General features: G+C 57.7%; 2 protein-coding genes across 2 annotated transcripts; both read left to right on the top strand.

Annotated features, from left to right (window-relative positions):
• The first annotated feature begins 311 nt into the window (after positions 1-311).
• On the top strand, positions 312-3,959 carry ENPP7 (ectonucleotide pyrophosphatase/phosphodiesterase 7). The gene is made up of 5 exons (XM_042884017.1): positions 312-585; positions 1,503-1,648; positions 2,424-3,044; positions 3,299-3,512; positions 3,871-3,959. The coding sequence occupies exons 1-5, from the start codon at positions 312-314 to the stop codon at positions 3,957-3,959; spliced, it is 1,344 nt and encodes a 447-aa protein (XP_042739951.1).
• Positions 3,960-9,084: 5,125 nt separating this feature from the next.
• CBX2 (chromobox 2) lies at positions 9,085-13,749 on the top strand. The gene is made up of 5 exons (XM_042883910.1): positions 9,085-9,156; positions 9,239-9,282; positions 9,916-9,981; positions 11,560-11,629; positions 11,878-13,749. The coding sequence occupies exons 1-5, from the start codon at positions 9,085-9,087 to the stop codon at positions 13,210-13,212; spliced, it is 1,587 nt and encodes a 528-aa protein (XP_042739844.1). The 3' UTR covers positions 13,213-13,749.
• Positions 13,750-17,928: the final 4,179 nt, after the last annotated feature.

The following is a 17,928-nucleotide window of genomic DNA, read 5'->3' as shown; positions in this document are numbered from 1 at the left end:
ACAGCATCCTCCTTTGGGCTGTTCCAGCACATGCCATCACCTCGTTCTGCTTGTGGCAGAAAACTCATTCATGCTTCAGCAACAGGAAGAACCTCACATCACAGCCATGAGCACGAGGCATCGTGGATGGAGGCACAGATGTGGTGTTGGAGGGGGGAAGAAGTCCCAGCTAATCCACTCCAGCCGGACAAAAACAAAGAGGCTCCTTCTGATACGAAGTCCTGGCTGAAGCCCTGCACCCAATCAGCTATTGCAAGATTAGATAAGAGCTGAACTTAGTCCCCTCCTGCATATATTAACGCGAGCTCCGGATGTCTGCACTACCTCTCCTCAAGGGCAAGATGATGTTTGCTTCCCTGGTGCTGCTGTTTGCTGCCCTCCCTTTAGCAAAAGGCAGCCCTGTGCCACACGCATCCGGCCGTGACAAAGTCCTCCTGGTGTCCTTCGATGGCTTTCGGTGGGACTACGACCAGGACGTGGACACCCCCAACCTGGATGCGATGGCTGCAGAGGGGGTGAAGGCACGGTACATGACCCCCGCCTTCATCACCCTCACCAGCCCGTGCCACTTCACTCTGCTGACCGGTGAGTGCCACCGACCTGCAGAATGGGAAAGGGCAAACGAGGGGTTGGGTGTAGGAAAAGTTACTGAGCCAAGCAGGCGGCCCACGGACCGGCCTTGAAGGCACCCTGAGCTTTAGCACATACGTGCTGTGGAAAAAAGAGTTGAGGTGCGTTGAGGTAGAACTGAACCTGCGCTCATCGGAGGTAAATGGCAGCAGACTCAGCCGACAGCCTGCTTTGATAAGGGAAATGATTTTTTAGACAAGGGAGATGCAGCACATCTCATCTTCCCGGACTTCAGCAATGTATTTGATACGGTGCCTCGTGGGAAATCATTAGTTAAGATGGAGAAGATGAAGATTAGTATGAAATCTCTAATGTGGGTAAGTAACCGGCTGTGGGAAGGCAACAGCAGGTAGTGCTGAAAGGAGCGCCGAGCAGCAGGGAGGGCAGCAGGGGAATTCCTGCAGAATCAATGCCAGAGCCAATCTTATTTAAGATTTTCATTAATAACCTTGGCATAAAAGAGTGGTGCATGCTAATGAAAGCTGCTGATGAGGAAAGGCAAGGGAGGGATGTCGATACAAAGGAGGGCTGGGACGTCACGCAGAAGGAACTGCGCAGCCTTGAGAAGCAGGCTAACAGAAGTAGCATGAAATGGAACAGCACAAAGGGCCGGCCTTCCACTTGCAGCAGGGATTTGTGCTTTCTGCTGACCTCGTCCGTTGTGAACAACAGCAGAAAGAGAAAGAGATGGTTTCAACAAGAGATGGGTTCAACACGGCAGAAGGGTGAACCCTAAATGGGGTGGAAAGGGCAGGAAGCACTGCAGGAGGGATGAGAGCCCCACAGCGGGTCCTGGGATGCTCCCAATGGCTGGGGAGCCCCACTGCTCGCTGAGCCCCGCTCGCCCTCACCCTGTCCATCTCTTCTGGCAGGGAAATACCTGGAGAATCATGGCGTCGTCCACAACATGTGGTTCAACACCAGCACTGGGGTGAAGCTGCCCTACTACACCACGCAGGGCATCGACAGCTGGTGGGACAACGGCAGCCTGCCCATCTGGATCACGGCACAGAGGCAGGCAAGTGGGGCTGCTGCTCTGCGGCTGTGCGCTCCAGGCGACGGGCGAGCCACGATCTCTAGTGGCCAGCAGCTGACTTCCTTGCTGCAAGCGACAGGGCTAATTACAGCAGCAAAAAGAAAATTAAATCCCCAGGCAGCGGCAGGTAGAACTGTGATCGTCCTATTAAAAATAGAGAAAAATTAAAGGTGCGTTTCAGCTTTATTAAGATGTTAATAAAAGAAGTTATCTACTCCCTCATTAAGAAGAGCCCAGCCAGCTCTCTAGGGAGCAGACTGAGCCCCCCTGCTCTGCAGTGCACTGGCCTCATCTCCTCAGCCTCACCCAGGGGGGCTGTGCAGGGGGCTGCTCCCCCCTCACCCAGGGCTGCAGAAAGGCTTTGGATCTGGCTTTAAGGCAGGACATGAGACCTTGCCCCACACACAAACCTCTGCTATGTTTACCTGCCAAATTGGACCCATTGACTTCAGGGTGAGTGCTTGCGTGACTGCAGTAAAGCACACCTTAATGCTAGCATGGTACAAACAGGTCAGTGTGTCTGAAGTTATCACTAGCGTTGCTAACGTCATGAGAGAACCAGCAGAGAGGGAAGGGCAGGGCTTACAGTCAATCACTCTTAACGGGTGGTGAGCAAGAAAACTTTGTTAGAGGCAGAGGTAGACATCAAGGGGCTGAATGAATCAACCACATCCATGGGCAGCAGTTGTACTGACTGAGTTGAACTGAGTGAGGCAGCGTGAGTTCAGCTGAGTTCACATTACATCTTCACTAACAGGGTTTAAAGACAGGCTCCATCCATTTCCCTGGGACAAAAGCAAAATATCAAGGAGAAGAAGTGAGCCTGAAGCTGGTGGAGCCTCCCCTGTTCAACTACAGCAACGAAACCGTTTGGAGACAGAACATTGACACTGCCATGGAATGGTTTACAGTGAACAACCTCGACTTCATCACTCTCTACTTTGGTGAGCCAGACTCAACAGGACACAAATACGGCCCCGAATCCACGCAGAGGAGAAACATGGTCAGCCAGGTGGACCAAACCATCGGCTACTTAAGGCAGAGGATCAGGGAAAGCGGCTTGGAATCAAACCTCAACCTCATCATCACATCTGACCACGGCATGGAGACGGTCATAAAGAGCGACGAGATCCACCTCCGGAATGTCGAGAACTTCACATTCAGTGACATCCAGTTTGAACTCTTAGATTACGGACCCAACGGGCTGCTGATACCAAAAGAAGGGAAATTAGAGCACGTGTATTCAGTCCTGAAAAATGCCCACCCAAAGTTACACGTGTACAAAAAAGAAGAGTTTCCAAAGAGATTCCACTATGCCAACCATCCCCGGATCACCCCACTCTTGATGTACAGTGATCCAGGATATGTGATCCATGGGGTAAGATGCATGTGTACGCACTTTACTGCCTTTCTTGGATCTGTCTCTTTCTTCCTCTCCTCTTCACAGCCCATCAGAACCTACCTGGCTTTATGCCTTCATTTTGACCCATCTCCCCACAGACGGGTGGTTATACCCTGAGACTGAAGAACACGGGGACCTGGAGGGAGGGAGCAGGCAGGGCACGCTGCCTCCATGAGGCCACGTCCCAGGGGGCTGAAGAGCTGGGACACTCACATCTGTCTGCCTTCCAGAGATACAAGGTGCAGTTCAACACGGGAGAGCACGGCTTTGACAACGAAGCCATGAACATGAAAACCATCTTCCGCGCCGTGGGGCCAGCCTTCAAGCAGGGGCTCATAGCGGAGCCGTTCGAAAGCGTCAACGTCTACGCTCTGCTCTGCGAGCTGTTGGGCATCGCGCCGGAACCTCACGACGGTTCTCTGGACGCCACGAGGTCGATGCTGCGTGAGTCCCCCGCGTGCCCCGCGTCTCATCGAGCCCCAACGGCGCGGCCGCCCCGAGCCCCGCATTGCCGCACGGACAGCGCCACCTAGCGGCGCCTCCCGCAGCACCCCGGCAGGAGCGCCCCGCGCTTCGCTTCCCCGCGCAGCCCCGCTTCCCCGCAGCAAGTCTGCCCTTCTACATTTCCTTCTAAATGCCTACAAGTGGCCCAGACACCAAAAGCAAGGCTTTATGCTGCCGGTAGAGGTCAGGAACAGGAGGTTACGCGGCTACCTCCTGCCTGGTGGCTGCTCCCTGCACCAGTCCCTGATTGAGTTCAGCCACCCGCCACCAGGGTAATGCTGCACTTTCGGCGTTGCAGGTTCCAGCGCTCCTCTCCTTGCTGCAACAAAGCTGCCAGTGATGCTGGGAATCGCTCTCATCTTGAGCTGCTGGGGAGGAGCATACTAACCCCTACCAGAGGTAATTACTTACGGCCAGAAAGCTCTATGCAGGTGCTGCCTTCTTTAGGCACGTGCCCTGTTTGCTCTTCCTTCCTTTGGGTACTGCCCACCAGCTGCATTCTGCAGAGCACAGGTTTCTGAATTGCACAGGTGCTCAACTTGCTGCACAGAGCAGCAGTATCACCACCAGTCCTCCTGTTTACTTGTCCCCCTGCCCTGCAGCCTCTGTGAGCTGCAGATATTTGTCTAACCAAACTTTCTGGCTTTATGGCTTATAGTAAAAAAATGGGCAAACAGAACCCAGGTACCCCAAGCTCAAAACCCACAGCACACGGGAGAGGCTCTGGGTGCCATCCTGCAGAGCCATACCCACAAAATTTTGCCTACCAACAGCTCTCACCCTGGGCTGTAGATGCTGCTCTTGGAAGCTCTGGGAGAAAAATACACCAAGCTTTAATCCTTGATGTTTTTTGGAGAGACAGTCAGGACACACCAGATCACAGCAAACACCCAGGGTCTGTGGTTCACAAGTCCAGGACCACGCAGACTCTGTGCCCACCTGGGTCAGCCCTGCCTGGTGCTGCTCTGCACAGGGCTGATGTGCCATGGGTGCATGGGGCCATTATACAAGGCCAAACTTTTATCCTCTGCAGGAAGCAGCCCAGGATCTCTCCCAGGGGCTCAGGGAACAGCACAGCTCTGCAATCTCAGGGTCCTTGGCGCTGCCCTTCTGCCTGGGGCATCAGCATGGCAGCTGCCCCGACCCCGTCCCAGATGCTGAAGTGCCTCTCCCCAACTCTGTGCCTCATCTCAGGGGCTCGATAAACATCTGTTGCCATAGAGATTTGCTCAAGCTGCCTTCCCTGCGTTGGTTTCACCCAATAAGATGAAACAAGAGACGCACGCTTCACTCAAAAAAAAAAAAAAAAAAAAAAAAACAAAACAACAGGAAGAAAATGTTTGGCTTGAAACCATATTGGGGGTGGGGGTCAGACCAGCAGCATGCAGAGCAAACAGTCCATTAGGCAAACAATGGGGAGGCTCTGCAAGGGGAGCCACATGGGCCGGCACTGCAAATATTATTTAAAATAATATCAATACAGTAACTTTGAAAGTAATCCTGCTGTGACCTTGGGGCTTTCCACCCTGGGCAGAGGCAGCCAGGGCTGAGGTGACACTGCTGGTCCCAGTGACCCCATGGAGCTGACAGCCAAAAGAGGCATAGCGGTGCCAAGGGTCCCCATGTGGCCACAGTGCAGAGCAGAGCACAGTGGGAGCCTTCCTGATCCGACCCCTTACCTAAGGCTGGCGTTTGCCTCAGCTGTGAACTCTGCACAGGGCGATGTCCAGCAGAAAGCCCTCCAGGCTGGAGGTGCCGCCCCAGTGAGCGCAGCGCTGCCGCAGCCCCGAGTCACTGTTTCGACTTCGAGCAGGGGTGAAAAACGAAGGAAGCGTCGAATTTGCGTATTTGCATCAGAAGACACCCAGCCCCGAGCTCGGAACCAGCAAGAGCAAGGCTCGCTCCTTCCCCACCCCCCGGGCCGCGATGAAGGAGGGGAGCGGGAGGCCGAACGACGCGGAGCGATGCGCTGCGCCCGGTGCGCGTCCCGGTGCAGTTCCGAGTGCCGGCGGGCGGTGGCCCCCGCGCTGTGCTCAGCTGCCGGTAGCGGCCCCGCACAGCCCCGCACAGCCCCGCTCCGTTCCCGCAGTGCCGGATGAGCTGTGAGAGGCCCGGAGGTGATGGGGGTGGGGGGTGAGCTGCGCCCAGGTGCTGCCCGAACTCGGAACGATTCCCAGCCCGGCTTCTCCTTATGCAAACTCCATAACCCGAAGCCCTCGCAGACGTTGTCCTTGCGTCCTTCCCAGCCCTTCTCTTCGCATCTCACACCTCGCACGCATTCACCGTGCGACATTTCAACCCCAGCCAACAGCCAAACCCCTGCCTGCAGCCGCTCAGCCCTGCGCTGTGCCTCCCCCTTCCATCCCCACGTAATTCATTCCCCACCACCCCCCCCCCCCCCTCCCCAGGGCTGAGGGTCACGCAGCAGGGAGAGGCCTGTTGTGCATTGCATCCCAATTTGCTATGCATTTCCACACCATTTGCTCCCCTTTCTTTTTCCCATACTAGAAAGATGCTTGCTACCCAGGGGTCCAAACTGCTCCAAGATGGTAACATAACAACAAACATCGACATACATACATTTATGTTCTTTTGGCACACACAGTTTGCAGGAAAATTACTGCTCTGGGGGACGGCCCGCACCCCTATTGCCCCCACACTCCACCACAGGACCCAGCAGCAGAAGCTCTCTGCTGTTCCATGTCACACAGCTGCACAGTTCCATCCCCATCTGTGCTCAGCCTGATGCTATGCAGACCTCCATGCCTCAATTCACCGATGCTTTAGGAAAACCAGCATTTGCCCACAGCAAATATGGCCACAGTGGCACACACCTCTCCCCCTCCCCAGTCTGACTCTTTGAAGCCAGGGGAGTTTTGTGCCCTTGGCACACCCCCACATCATGCATGATGTCGTGGCTGCCCACCTCCATGCAGGTGACAGAGCTGTGGGCTGTGGGAACGACCTCACACTGCTGGTGGAAGGAAAGCCAAGCTGAATTATTTGATATTTTACCAATGGGAATGTAACTGCACCTTCAGCTTCCGGATGCTGCAGTGTGTTCCTATGGGCTGGCGAGCAAGAAAGCAAAACGCCACGCTGCTTCACCTCTGTGAAAACCCAACTTGCTGTCCAGAAACACCCACACTCTTCTGAAGCCCACTGCAGCATCCTGTAATCCACCCCACCAACCTCACCCCAAGGTTCTGCTCTGTGGGTGCAGACGCTCCTCCCTCACCTGAGCACAGCGCAGCCCCATTCACCACCACGGCCCCCCCACGCATGGCATGTCTGACATATTTGGGAAGAGCTATAAAATTATATTCCACCAGGTCAGGTCATGGCTCTGCATCTCTTTTTTTTTTAAGGTGCTCTGGTTCTCACTGTCCTGATCCCATCAGGCACACGTGGTGAGATTTGTCATTTGACCACACAGCTCCATCTCTGGAGCTTAAAGCCATCCAATAACAGGAAACCTGGGACTGAGCTGAGGAAGCTGGCACGCCACACCAGCCACCACCGAGACAGGGAATGCTGAGGGAGCAAATCCCCACACAGGGTTGGGATCACTATGGGGTGACCCCGCAGTGCCAGGGGGGTGCACTGCAATGCAGACCACGCAGCTCCCAGCTGTGAGGATGGGACCCAAAGGTCTCTAAGCTCAGCAAAGCGACAGTGGAGCAACACAAAAGTTTTCCCCACTGATGGCAACGGGAGCTCAGTTCAGTCGGTGTGGGACACACACGGTGTGCTGGGATGCACAGCATTCCAGGAATGTGGGTTGTGGAAACAAAGGGATGGCGTTGGTCAGGAGGGTCACACAGGAACAACAGCTCATCGGACACAGCACTGCAAACACGGCACACGCTCAGCCCCCATGCAGACCCAGAGCTCTGCTGCCACCTCCCTGCCTCAGCTTCTCCCATGCTCAGGCAGACAAAGCACCAACACCCAACCCAGCCTCTCCCTCGGCGCTCTGCGAAGGAAGAAACCCATTATCGCATTTTTGCATCCTGCAGAGGAGCTCAACAGCACCGACACTGAGGTGAGCCAACCCTCAGGACGGAGCCCACCCAGCGCTGCAGGAACACGGGCTGATTTCCTCGGCGTTCTTATTTCCTCAGGCTTATCGTTCCCTCGGTGCTCCTTGACAGGCAGTTCAGGCCCTGCACATCCCTGCCCAGTGCCAACACAAAGCAGCATCAACGCCAAAGTGTGCAGGATGGAAACTCTCACATGGTCGTTTTTTCCTTTGCACACAAAGACCAGAGCCGACGAAAGCCAAATTAACTTAAAAAAATTAAAAGCTGCGGTGCCGGCTCTTATATTTCTACATCACTTTCGGCTGAAAAAAATAAATAAATAAATAAATAAACGCTTCTAACCATTCTTCTTGTCAGCGAACATCAACAGCCAAAAGAAAACAATCAGCTGTGACACCACCCGACGTCGGCTGAGCACCTGGTGGGGACGCAGCGCCCCGACCTCCCGGCAGCTCCGTCCCCTCCCTCCATGCAGCGGCACGCCGGGCCCGGAGGTGCGCGCAGAAGGGATTCTGACGCCGGTATCGCTTACCCGACACGGGCGGCCCGGGTTGCGGGCGGGCGGGACACGCCATGGCCCGCTCAACCCGAGGCGGTCGGGCTGCGGAGGTTCCTCGCCCCGTGGCTCTCCCGCACGGTTATTACCCGCAGGCTCCGGGCCCGCGGCTGCGAAATCCGCGCGGTGCTGACTCATCTCCTCCCATGCCCGCAACGCACCGTGTGCCGCTGCTCCACGCCCCCCGCGCTGCCCCGCGTCGCTCAGTCGCGGGGAACGAAGCCGCGCCGGGCGCTGCCGGGCTGCCACCCCCCGGTGAAACGCGGTTCGCTCCCCCCGCAATGAACCGTTCAGAGCCAGAACCGGTGACAACAACACAACTCCGGTTCACCGCGAGGCCGGGCGTGTGCGGAACGCCTCCGGCCCGGAGGGTTCCCCCCCTCTCCGGATGCTCCGAAAGGCGATACGGGACCGCGGGGTCGGTCCGGCTCTCGCCAACCCCAGGCGTGTGCGGGGACGCCGCGGCATCTCCCCCCAGCCCCGTGCCGCCCCCCCGGCCCCGCGCCCATCGGAACAAAGCCCAGCGCCCGCTCCCGGTGCCGGGCCGAGCCGGAACCGCCCCATTGTCCCCGCGCTGCAGGAAGGGGAGGGGTCGCGCAGACAATGCCTCCCCCCACCCCCCGCCGGCTCGCCCCGCCCCCCGCTCTCCATTGGCCGGCGGGGAATTTGGGGAGCCCCCCCTCATCTCCCTTTGCCTTCCTCCCCCCCCCCCAGGGGGGCGCGCGCGCTGCATTGTGCCGGGGGGCGCGCGGGGATGGGGGGGGCGGGGGCGCGCGCGGCCGCCGTCGGGGGCGCGCCCGGGGGCTCCCCCTGTGTGTGTGTGTGTGTGTGTGTGTGTGTGCGTGCGTGTGTGTGTGTGCGTGTGTGTGTGCGCGTGTGTGTGTGCGGGGCCGGAGCGGGGCCGGCCGGCGCCATGGAGGAGCTGAGCAGCGTGGGAGAGCAGGTCTTCGCCGCCGAGTGCATCCTCAGCAAGCGGCTCCGCAAGGTGGGCCCCCCCCGCTTCCCGGCGCCGCCGTCGCCGTCGCCGCTCCCGCCGCTAACGCGCGTCTCTCCGCCTCTCTCCGCAGGGCAAGCTGGAGTACCTGGTCAAGTGGCGGGGCTGGTCCTCCAAGTGAGCGGGGCGAGCGCGCGGGGCGCGGGGTGCCGCCGCCCGGCCGCTTTTGTTCGGGCCGCGCCGCTCCTTTTGTTTACAAATAACGCTGCCCGGCCCTCCCCGTCGCCGCGGGGGGCGGCTCCCCCCCCCCCCCCGGGCCCCCCCCCCCCTTCCCCTCCCGCCCCTCCGAGCACAAGCACCGATCGCGCGTCCCCTCCCGCCGGGCGACCGGGGCTGCCCGCGCTGCGCGGGGATCGCCTCGCGGTGCGGCGGCGTGGCCGCCCCCGGCCTGCCCGGCCCGGGCCTCTGCCGCGGGTTGGGGGCTCCGCGCCGCCTCTGCCGCGATGCTCCCTGCCCGGCCGTCCCTTCCCCACCCATCCCCATTCTGTCCTCGGCTCCCCGCCTCCCGGCCACCTTCGTCCATCCGCGGCCATCCCCGGCCATTCCTTCCCCCTCCGTCCACGGCCGTCTCCTCCCCGGCCGTCCCCACCCCAGCTCTGCCGCCGTGGGCGTCGGGTCCCCATCGCAGGGCTGCCCCACGACCCGGTTGTCCTCAGATGAACTCCCCGGGCCCGGCCGGTACTGGGGGTGCGGGGGGGGGGGGGAAGCATCGGTCTCCCACTCTCTCCCAGCGCGCATCTTCTGTTCCAGGCACAACAGCTGGGAACCCGAGGAGAACATCCTTGATCCAAGGCTCCTCCTCGCTTTCCAAAAGAAGTGAGCAAACTATAAATATTTCTTAACAAACGATAAAGTCAATTAACTTCTAATTGGCCACGCGTGCGGTGGAAGTTGTGGAAACAACAGCCTGAAGCTTCCCGTGCCTTTTTGTGGCCCGGCCCTTTTGTTCATCTCCTGAAATTACCGTTCAGGTCCACCTAGGACGCCTCTCCCAGGGCTGGGTAAACACGGAGGATTTATGGCCCTGTGCACAATATGTTTGTGCTCCTGCTGCACAATGGGCGCACGGCAGCGCCCGGCAGAGCTCGTGCTCCCATCCCACAGCGGGGCTGTGCCGGGGGGTGGCTGTGTGCCCGGGTTGCAGAGCGGTGAGAAAAGCACCGGTGTGTGTTTATGGAGGGCACAGCACTGGGAGGAGTGAGGAATTGATGGGTGGGAGAAAATGGTGTCCTCTGCCAGAGCCGGGGCTGCTCCGCTGAGCCGAGCTGCAATTGTTCTGCAGCTATTATACAGCGGGCGTCAGGCTTGGGGCTAGAGAATAGCCAGCTGGCTGCAAGGAACGCAGCGCTGCCAAATATTTTGGCTCCGTATTAATAAAAAATCATTAAAGTTTATGATAGGATTTAATTACAGCTCATTTCTGGATCCTTTTTTTTTTTTTCCCCCTTCACGGAAGGAAGCTGCCGGTTAAATCCCAGGCAGCGCGCTGTTCAATTAGCAGCATGCGCTGCAGCTCGGCGCTGCCCTTTTTGAATGGAGGAACACCACACAGCACAGGAACATCAGCAGTGCTCTTTGTGCCCAGCCTGTAGGGCTGAGGGTGGAGAGGTGAAACGAGCACAGGGGAAGGCGTTTGCTTTCACTCTGCAGGGGGGCCAGGCTGCTGCTTGCTGCAGAGGGGAAGCTCAGCTCTGAGCGTACCAACAAGGAAGGGCTCTGCAGACAGCTCAGATGCTTCCGTTTGCCCGTTCCCATTGTAGCAGGAAAAGCAAGAGTAGGAAAAGCTGCTGCTCAGGATGGGGCACGCTGCGGTGTGTCACTGAGTGCTGGAAACTTCTTGCTGGGGCAGTGTTGTTGTAGGGAATAGGGATGAAGATGAACAGCTCTGGGTGCAGAACGTTCTCAGGTCCCGGTGCAGGGCCATGTTGGGCACAAAGTTCTTGGAAAGCACCACAAAAAGCAGTGCTGGTTTTAGGAGGTGCCTCCAGAACCAAAATGCCATGGCAGCCCTTGGGAAGGTGATGCATGCATGCACATGGCTCTGTGAGCACTTTGGGAAATGCATTGCAGCAGTCCATACAGCTCAGCTCCACGTTTTATGCAGGGACTTTTCATCTCTCTGCCCGTGTCACAGGGCTCTGCTGAGCAGCAGAGCGTCCCGTTGTCCTGACAGCCACCCTTGCTGGGAGATCACCATTTGTAGAGCCCTTCTCTTCGTTTCTAATTCTCTTTTTCTCACACTGCATTACATAGAGGAGCTCAGTGCACACCGATGGGCTTGTGTTTCATTGAAAAGCTGCTTTTTAATGAGAAAAAAAAGGGCAGAAGCAAGCTGGGCTTGTGGTGTGTTGTTTTGTCGTGCAAGCTCTGTCTTTAAGCAGTGCCTTCTTTCAGGGAACATGAGAAAGAAGTGCAGAACCGCAAGAGAGGCAAGCGGCCACGGGGCAGACCCAGGAAACACGTGGTGAGTGCTGGGGTGTCTGCAGGGGGACTCCTCTTCATCACTGATCCGGTGGGGTGTAGGAGATGGGAGTGTTCCCTGGCCCCTGTGTCCCACCAGCACCACAGGTCAGCCTGGTTTCATGGCACAGGGAAAGAACCTGCTTGTCTGCAGTGCCTGGCTGGACGGTGCTGAGTGGTTTGCAATGCCCACAGCGGTGATTCCATCATTTGCGGTGACTTTTTCCATGCCCCTCTCCATTTGCTTCTTAGGAACCAGAGATGCCTTCGAAAAGTAAGTCGAGCAGCTCCTCTTCCTCAACGTCTTCCTCCTCCTCCTCCTCTGATGAAGAGGATGAAAGTGATCTGGAAGCAAAGAGAGGTCCCCGCAGCAGAGAGACCCACCCGGTGCCGCAGAAAAAAGCTCAGATCCTGGTGGCAAAGCCAGAAATGAAGGACAGTTCCAGAAAGAAACGTGGGCGGAAACCTCTGCCCCCAGAGCAGAAAGCAGCTCGAAGGACCGTGAACCTGACAAAGGTGCTGAAGACATCCCGGAAAGAGGTGGGGGGCAGCAGCAAGCTGCTGGGCAAGCTGCAGCCGCAACATGGCACACAGGGCACGGGGCTGGCTGGGCTGAAGGAGCCACCGGGTGCATTGGCTGGGCTCAGCTCCGGGGGATCCTCGGCAGAAAACATCCCCAGTGCGATGAAAAGCGGCTCCAGCAGCCCCAGTCGGGCCATCAGCTGGCAGAGCTCCATCGTGCATTACATGAACAGGATGTCTCAAAACCAGAGCTCGGCCGAAACCTCGCCGCTAGGAAGGCTGGCGCTGAAGTCACAGGCATCCAGCAAGAGTAGCTTAGGGCTGGACTTAAAAATGAGGAACCAGAAAGGAGCGGGGGAGGTGGGGCTGTCCATGCAGGGAGCCAAGACCACCAAGGTTCCTGGCAGCGGCACCGGAGGGGATCAGAAATCGGGGTTCACCACCGGAGCCCAAATGCTGCACAATGGCAGCAAGACGCCCACAAGCTCCTCTGCGCCTGGGGGGCAGCACGCATCCAGCCAGGAGCTGAACCTCCAAGCTTTAAACCTGCAGAGTGTCAAAAACGGGCAGAGTGCAGCAAGTGGGAGCAGCGCGCCTCGCCATGCCTGCAGCTCTATGCCCAAAAGCACCACCGCAGCCACCGGTTTGGGTCCTGCTGGGTCCAAGGGTGGTGGAACCAATGCCGGCTTGAACGCTGCCAATGTGGGAGATGGCAGCAAGAGTGAGAAGCAGGCACGCAGGGCAGGTGCTGGTGACAGGGACGTGGCCAAGGGTGGCACAGCCGGTGGGCAGGAGGGGCACGCGGCCCCCGAGAGCCGCAAAGCAGCCGCCCTGTCTGAAATGAGTACAGGCGACGAGAGCAGCTCGGACTCGGATCGGGATTCGGCTTCCTTTCCCAGCGTGGGTCAGAACATGTCTGTCTCCATCCAGACCAGCCAGGACTGGAAGCCCACCCGCAGCCTGATCGAGCACGTCTTCGTCACGGATGTCACCGCAAACCTGATCACAGTGACGGTCAAGGAATCCCCCACCAGCGTTGGGTTCTTCAATGTCCGGCAATACTGAGCTGGGGAGCCGGAGAGGAGGGAGACGTCCTTCAGCTTCCCTCGCCCTTGCCCAGCTCTCCCACCAGGTTTTCATTTCTTTAGGTACTGCCCCACGGCAGGGACTCACGCGATGACCTCCTGCCACCAGCCCCGTGCCCCTCCACTGCAGGCAGTGCCAGCTCGGACCTGCAGCCCCTCACACCCCCAGGACCCACTGGAAGCTGTGTGCAGAGGGTCGGGAAAGGTGGTGAAGCCTGTACAGAAGTGCCAGCAGATGAGGTGGGCCCTCCCTGCCTCCTCCATCCATCCGAGCCAGTGCCACTGGCCAGGAGCAAAGGCACTGGGAGGTGACAGCTGGCAAGTTCTGAGCCAGGCTTCACTACATGAAGTTCACTTGCTTTATGGCTTGAGATGCCAGTGTGTGGCACGGGGCTCTGGCAGCAGGGAGAGGGGCAGAGGGGAGGTGCCAGGCTTACGCTTGGGAGAGAAGAGGGCAGCTCTCCTTTTTCTGGGCGGCCCAAGCTACCAGAGCAGCCATGATCCAAACGAGACAGCTCCCAGCACCTCAGGGCTGCGGGGGCTGCAGGATGGGGGTTTTTCAGGGTACGGGAAGCCCAGCCACCCCCCTGGGCCAGGTCAGTTCCAATGACAGTGAAGGCTGCGACATCTCTGTTGCGGTTTCTAGCAGAGAAGGAAAAACTGTTTACATTTCTTCTTAAGGGAAAATCTTTTCTTTAGAGGGAGGGGCACAAACGAAATGTAGATGAACAGACATCAGGTCAGCCCCCAAACCACTCCTTGTCCTGGCACCACGTGCTCAGCAGCTCGCAGGGACCAAGCTGGGCAGTGCCCATCAGCCCTGTGTTTCCCAGGCTGTGAGGTGCCCACACTGCCTGGCACAGGAAGGGCAGCAGGGGAGCTGGTGGCATCCCACGGCCACCTCCCATCCTGTGCCAGCCCCTTGGGCTTGTAATCACAACCAATAATGGCTTTCCTAGTGAGTGAGGTCTTTTTCCCTGCTATAGATTATTGTTACGAGCCAAAATTAACAGCAGTAGTTCAGGCAGAGTTTAATAGCGTTTGGGGTCATTTTCATTCTGTTAATGCCAAACTCCTGCTCTGGAGATGGCACAAAGCCTGCAGCCTGCCAGGTCTGTGGGTACGCCCATGGGAAATGCTTCTGAGGCTCTGCTGTGCTCGCAGAGCTGGCATCTGGCATTGCTGCAGATGGCACTGCAAGGAGATGCCAGCACCTGTATCCCTGTAACACCTGGGGCTCCCTGCCCCACACACCAAATGTTTGCTATTTGGCCTTTGCAAATCCAAACTGAACGACCATGTGCCTTTTTGCAACCGTCCTTACTTCTGTGTCTGTGACACCACTCCTACAACAGGTTTGTGCCTATGCAAAGCTGGGTGGCGCCAGGGTCCTGGGGACAGCTGTGACACCAGTGGGGGACACCCGGTCGAGCCGTGACGCCGTGTCATGGCTGCTCACAGGGGGAAGCCCATGGGGATGCTCCTCCCTGGGGCATGGGGCTGCCATCCCCACCATCCCCGTGTCCCCTCGGTGGCAGCAGGTCTCTGCCATCCCTGCTTTTGCTCTTGTGCCTTTCTGCTCACCAGCCGGTTCAATTCCAAAGGTGTAAGGACGGTGAGAATTATCATCTAGAGTTTTGTCTTCATCTCATCCCACCCCCTGTTGCCATTTCCCTCCTGACCTCACGTGTGTCTGAGCAGAAGGTCCGTGCTGGAGGCTGCTTCCCATGGGGGGTCTCGTGGGACCGAGCACAGCTTTGGTGGACGGAGCCACATTCACCACTCAGTGCCATTAGTATTCAAGGTCTACCTTCCTATTTTTTATTTGGAGTTTGCTGCTATGGGTTTGAGTGTTCAGTTGTACGTCAAACAAGCAATTAAAGGTTTGTCACTTGGCATTTCTTAAGGGCTTTCCGACATGGAAAGTCCTGCAGTATTTGTATATTGAATGGATATTTTCTCCGGGCATAATCTGGTTAAGGATGCTTGTTGTTTTCCATTGGACTGGAAGGAGAGGCCGACGCAGCCGCCGTCCTTAGAAGCTTAGTATATTTTTATATATATATTTTGTACCAAAAAATAAATGGAGTTGGCGGAGGGTTGGGGATGCTTTTGGAGGATTCCATCTGCTCTGAACTCTGATCTGAGCACGAAGGGCTCCGGAGGTGGAGAGAAGGGTTTTACTGAGAGAAGCTGAGGGATGGGTGAAAACAAACTGTTGTTGTAACTCACGATTTGTACGTTTTAATTAAAGAGAGAGCCAAATCATTCCTGTATGACGCTTCTGACTGCTTTCAGCTACAACTGCTTGTTTGCTTTTCTATACTGACAACAAAAGTTGGAGATGGAATCGCCCAGGGAATGCTCAGAGGCTTTGCTGGGCGCTGTGGGGGCTCCCAGGGGCTGTCACAACCCCCCTCCTCACCAGGCAGTCGGGTCTCCCTGTGCCATGGCACTCAGTTTCCTATGTGTGTCCTGTCCTGGTGCTCCGGGACCGGTGCTGCTTCAGACCCCGGGATCTTTAGGCTCCTTGTAATTTATTGCCAGGAAAACACCAGGAGGTGGCACGTCGGGTGGGGGATTCTTTTTAGTTTAGCTTTTGGTTGTTTTTGTTTTAATGAGTATAACTTTTCCACTGCTCTTTTTTTTGGGGGGGGGGCAGGTCAGTATTTTATTATTATTTTATTTATTGTCACTTTTCAGCCTGCTGTGGTCTCCGCTCTACGAGCACCGCCCTGCCCTGGGGGTACGGAAATGGGGGGGGGGGGGGGGGGGGGGGGGGGCGGAGCGGGGCGGCCGAAGGCTGCGGGAGGGATCGGAGCTTCTGCACTCCACGCTGAGCGAGGGGGACACAGGGCTGAAGGGAACGGGGAGGTGAAACCGCCTCCCCGCGAGGAGCTCCTGCCCACCAGGGGAATGAGCGCGGCGCTCCGGGCTCTGCTGCGAGGCGGCTGAGGATGGGGATGGAGATGAGGATGGGGATAGGAATAGGAATAGCGATAGGGATGGAGATGAGGATGGAAATGGGAATGGGAATAGGAATAAGGATGGGGATGGGAATAGGAATAAGGATAGGGATAGAGATAGGGATGGGAATGGAGATGGAGCTGTGCCAGACCCGGGGCCCTCAGGTGCTTCGGCTCAGCACGACCCGCGCCCCACACGTGCTGGATCCGAGCACGGGCTGCCTGCGGAGGGCGCTGCGCGGCCGCAGACGAGCACCGGCCCCATCCTTCCATCTCAGCCGCCGCGGCGGGGAGGGGGGCGAGGCAGCCCCGAGACGGGCATTGCCCACGCCCAGCCTTCGCCGTCGAGGGGCCGCCGTCGGGGCGGAGAGGCAGCGCCCGGTTACGGGGCGGCGTCCGGGTTCGTCGGGCCGTGCCCCGGGGCTCCTCCGGCCGCGCCCCCGCCCCCCGCGGATCGTCCCCACCCCCTTCGCACCGCCCCGGCCCGGGGCCCCGCCGCGCCCGTGTGAAAGGGTCCCCCCCGCTGGGCCGGGGGAGAAAGGCGCCATTGTGCGAACCTTTCTCCCGCTCCTACTTGACACTCATTTTCCGCGCAAAGATGCTGACAGCTCTGATAATAAGGGGGTCTGCGCCTTTCACCCAGCGGAGCAGAAAAAGGAGGTTAATGAGGACACAGCTTTAAAAAAGAAAAAAAAAAAAAATTAAAGAAAAAAACAAAACAAAAAAAAACACCAAAACCAACTCTCGCTTCCCCCCCAGCTGCGCGGCCGGGGGAGATTTGAATACAAAGGCCGGGCTCAGTCCGGACACGGCCCCGCATCGCACCGCCCGCATCCCGCGCCGTCGGAGGGCCGATCCGTGCCCGTCGCAGCCGCCCGGCTCTCCCCGCACCCGGCCCTGCTCTGCGGGAACGGTGCGGGCTCGGACCCCGCTGCCCGCTCGAAGCCTTCGTGCCCAGCACGGCCGCACCCGGCCACGCACATCACCGCCCGCCCCGTCGGAGCCCCGCAGCTCCGTTGCCCCCCCCACGGCTCCCTCCTCTGCTCACCTCCGGCCACAAACGGGAGAAAGACACGTTTCTATTTACAAAGTATATATTTAAACTCACATAAAAAGCAGGTCTCATACGGACATTCACGGCTGGCAGAAGACACGTAAGTTAAGCTTCACTTTTCTGAGACTGAGATTTAGCCAAATCTTTGTTTGTTTGTTTTTATACAAGTCTTAGATTTAAATAATTCACGCACACACACCCCCACGCACACGCTCAGTATATACGTCGCTATATACATACACACATATACACCCACATGTACGGCTTGCTCTATATACGTGTTACACGGGGCTGCGGGAGGCAGAGCCCTGCCCCGGCATTTCGCACATTTCTCAGCCTTCAGCACCTCTGCAGGTGGAGGGAGGGAGGCTCCGTCCATCCTCAATCCCAGCCCGCAGCTGCTGAGCCCCAGCACCGATCCCAGCACACAAACCGAGGGAAAAAATCTCCATTTTACAAAATATGCCTTGGAACGAAACAAAACAAAGAAACAAAACAAACGACGACGACAACAAAAAATAAAAGAAGTCACAGACACGGCTCCCTTTGTACAGTCAATACAGCATCCTCTCGCTACGTCATCTGACAAAGGCAACGGTCCCAAAAATGGAAGGGCAGAGGGGCACGGCCAGGCAGAGTGTGGCTCTCCCATTGGGCTGAAGGGAGGCTCCTCGCC

This window comes from Lagopus leucura, unplaced genomic scaffold (genome assembly GCF_019238085.1).
Source record: "Lagopus leucura isolate 7727_CA_CO unplaced genomic scaffold, USGS_WTPT01 Super-Scaffold_100040, whole genome shotgun sequence".
Classification (NCBI taxonomy): Eukaryota; Metazoa; Chordata; class Aves; order Galliformes; family Phasianidae; genus Lagopus; species Lagopus leucura.
This window is presented reverse-complemented; position numbering and strand designations above follow the sequence as displayed.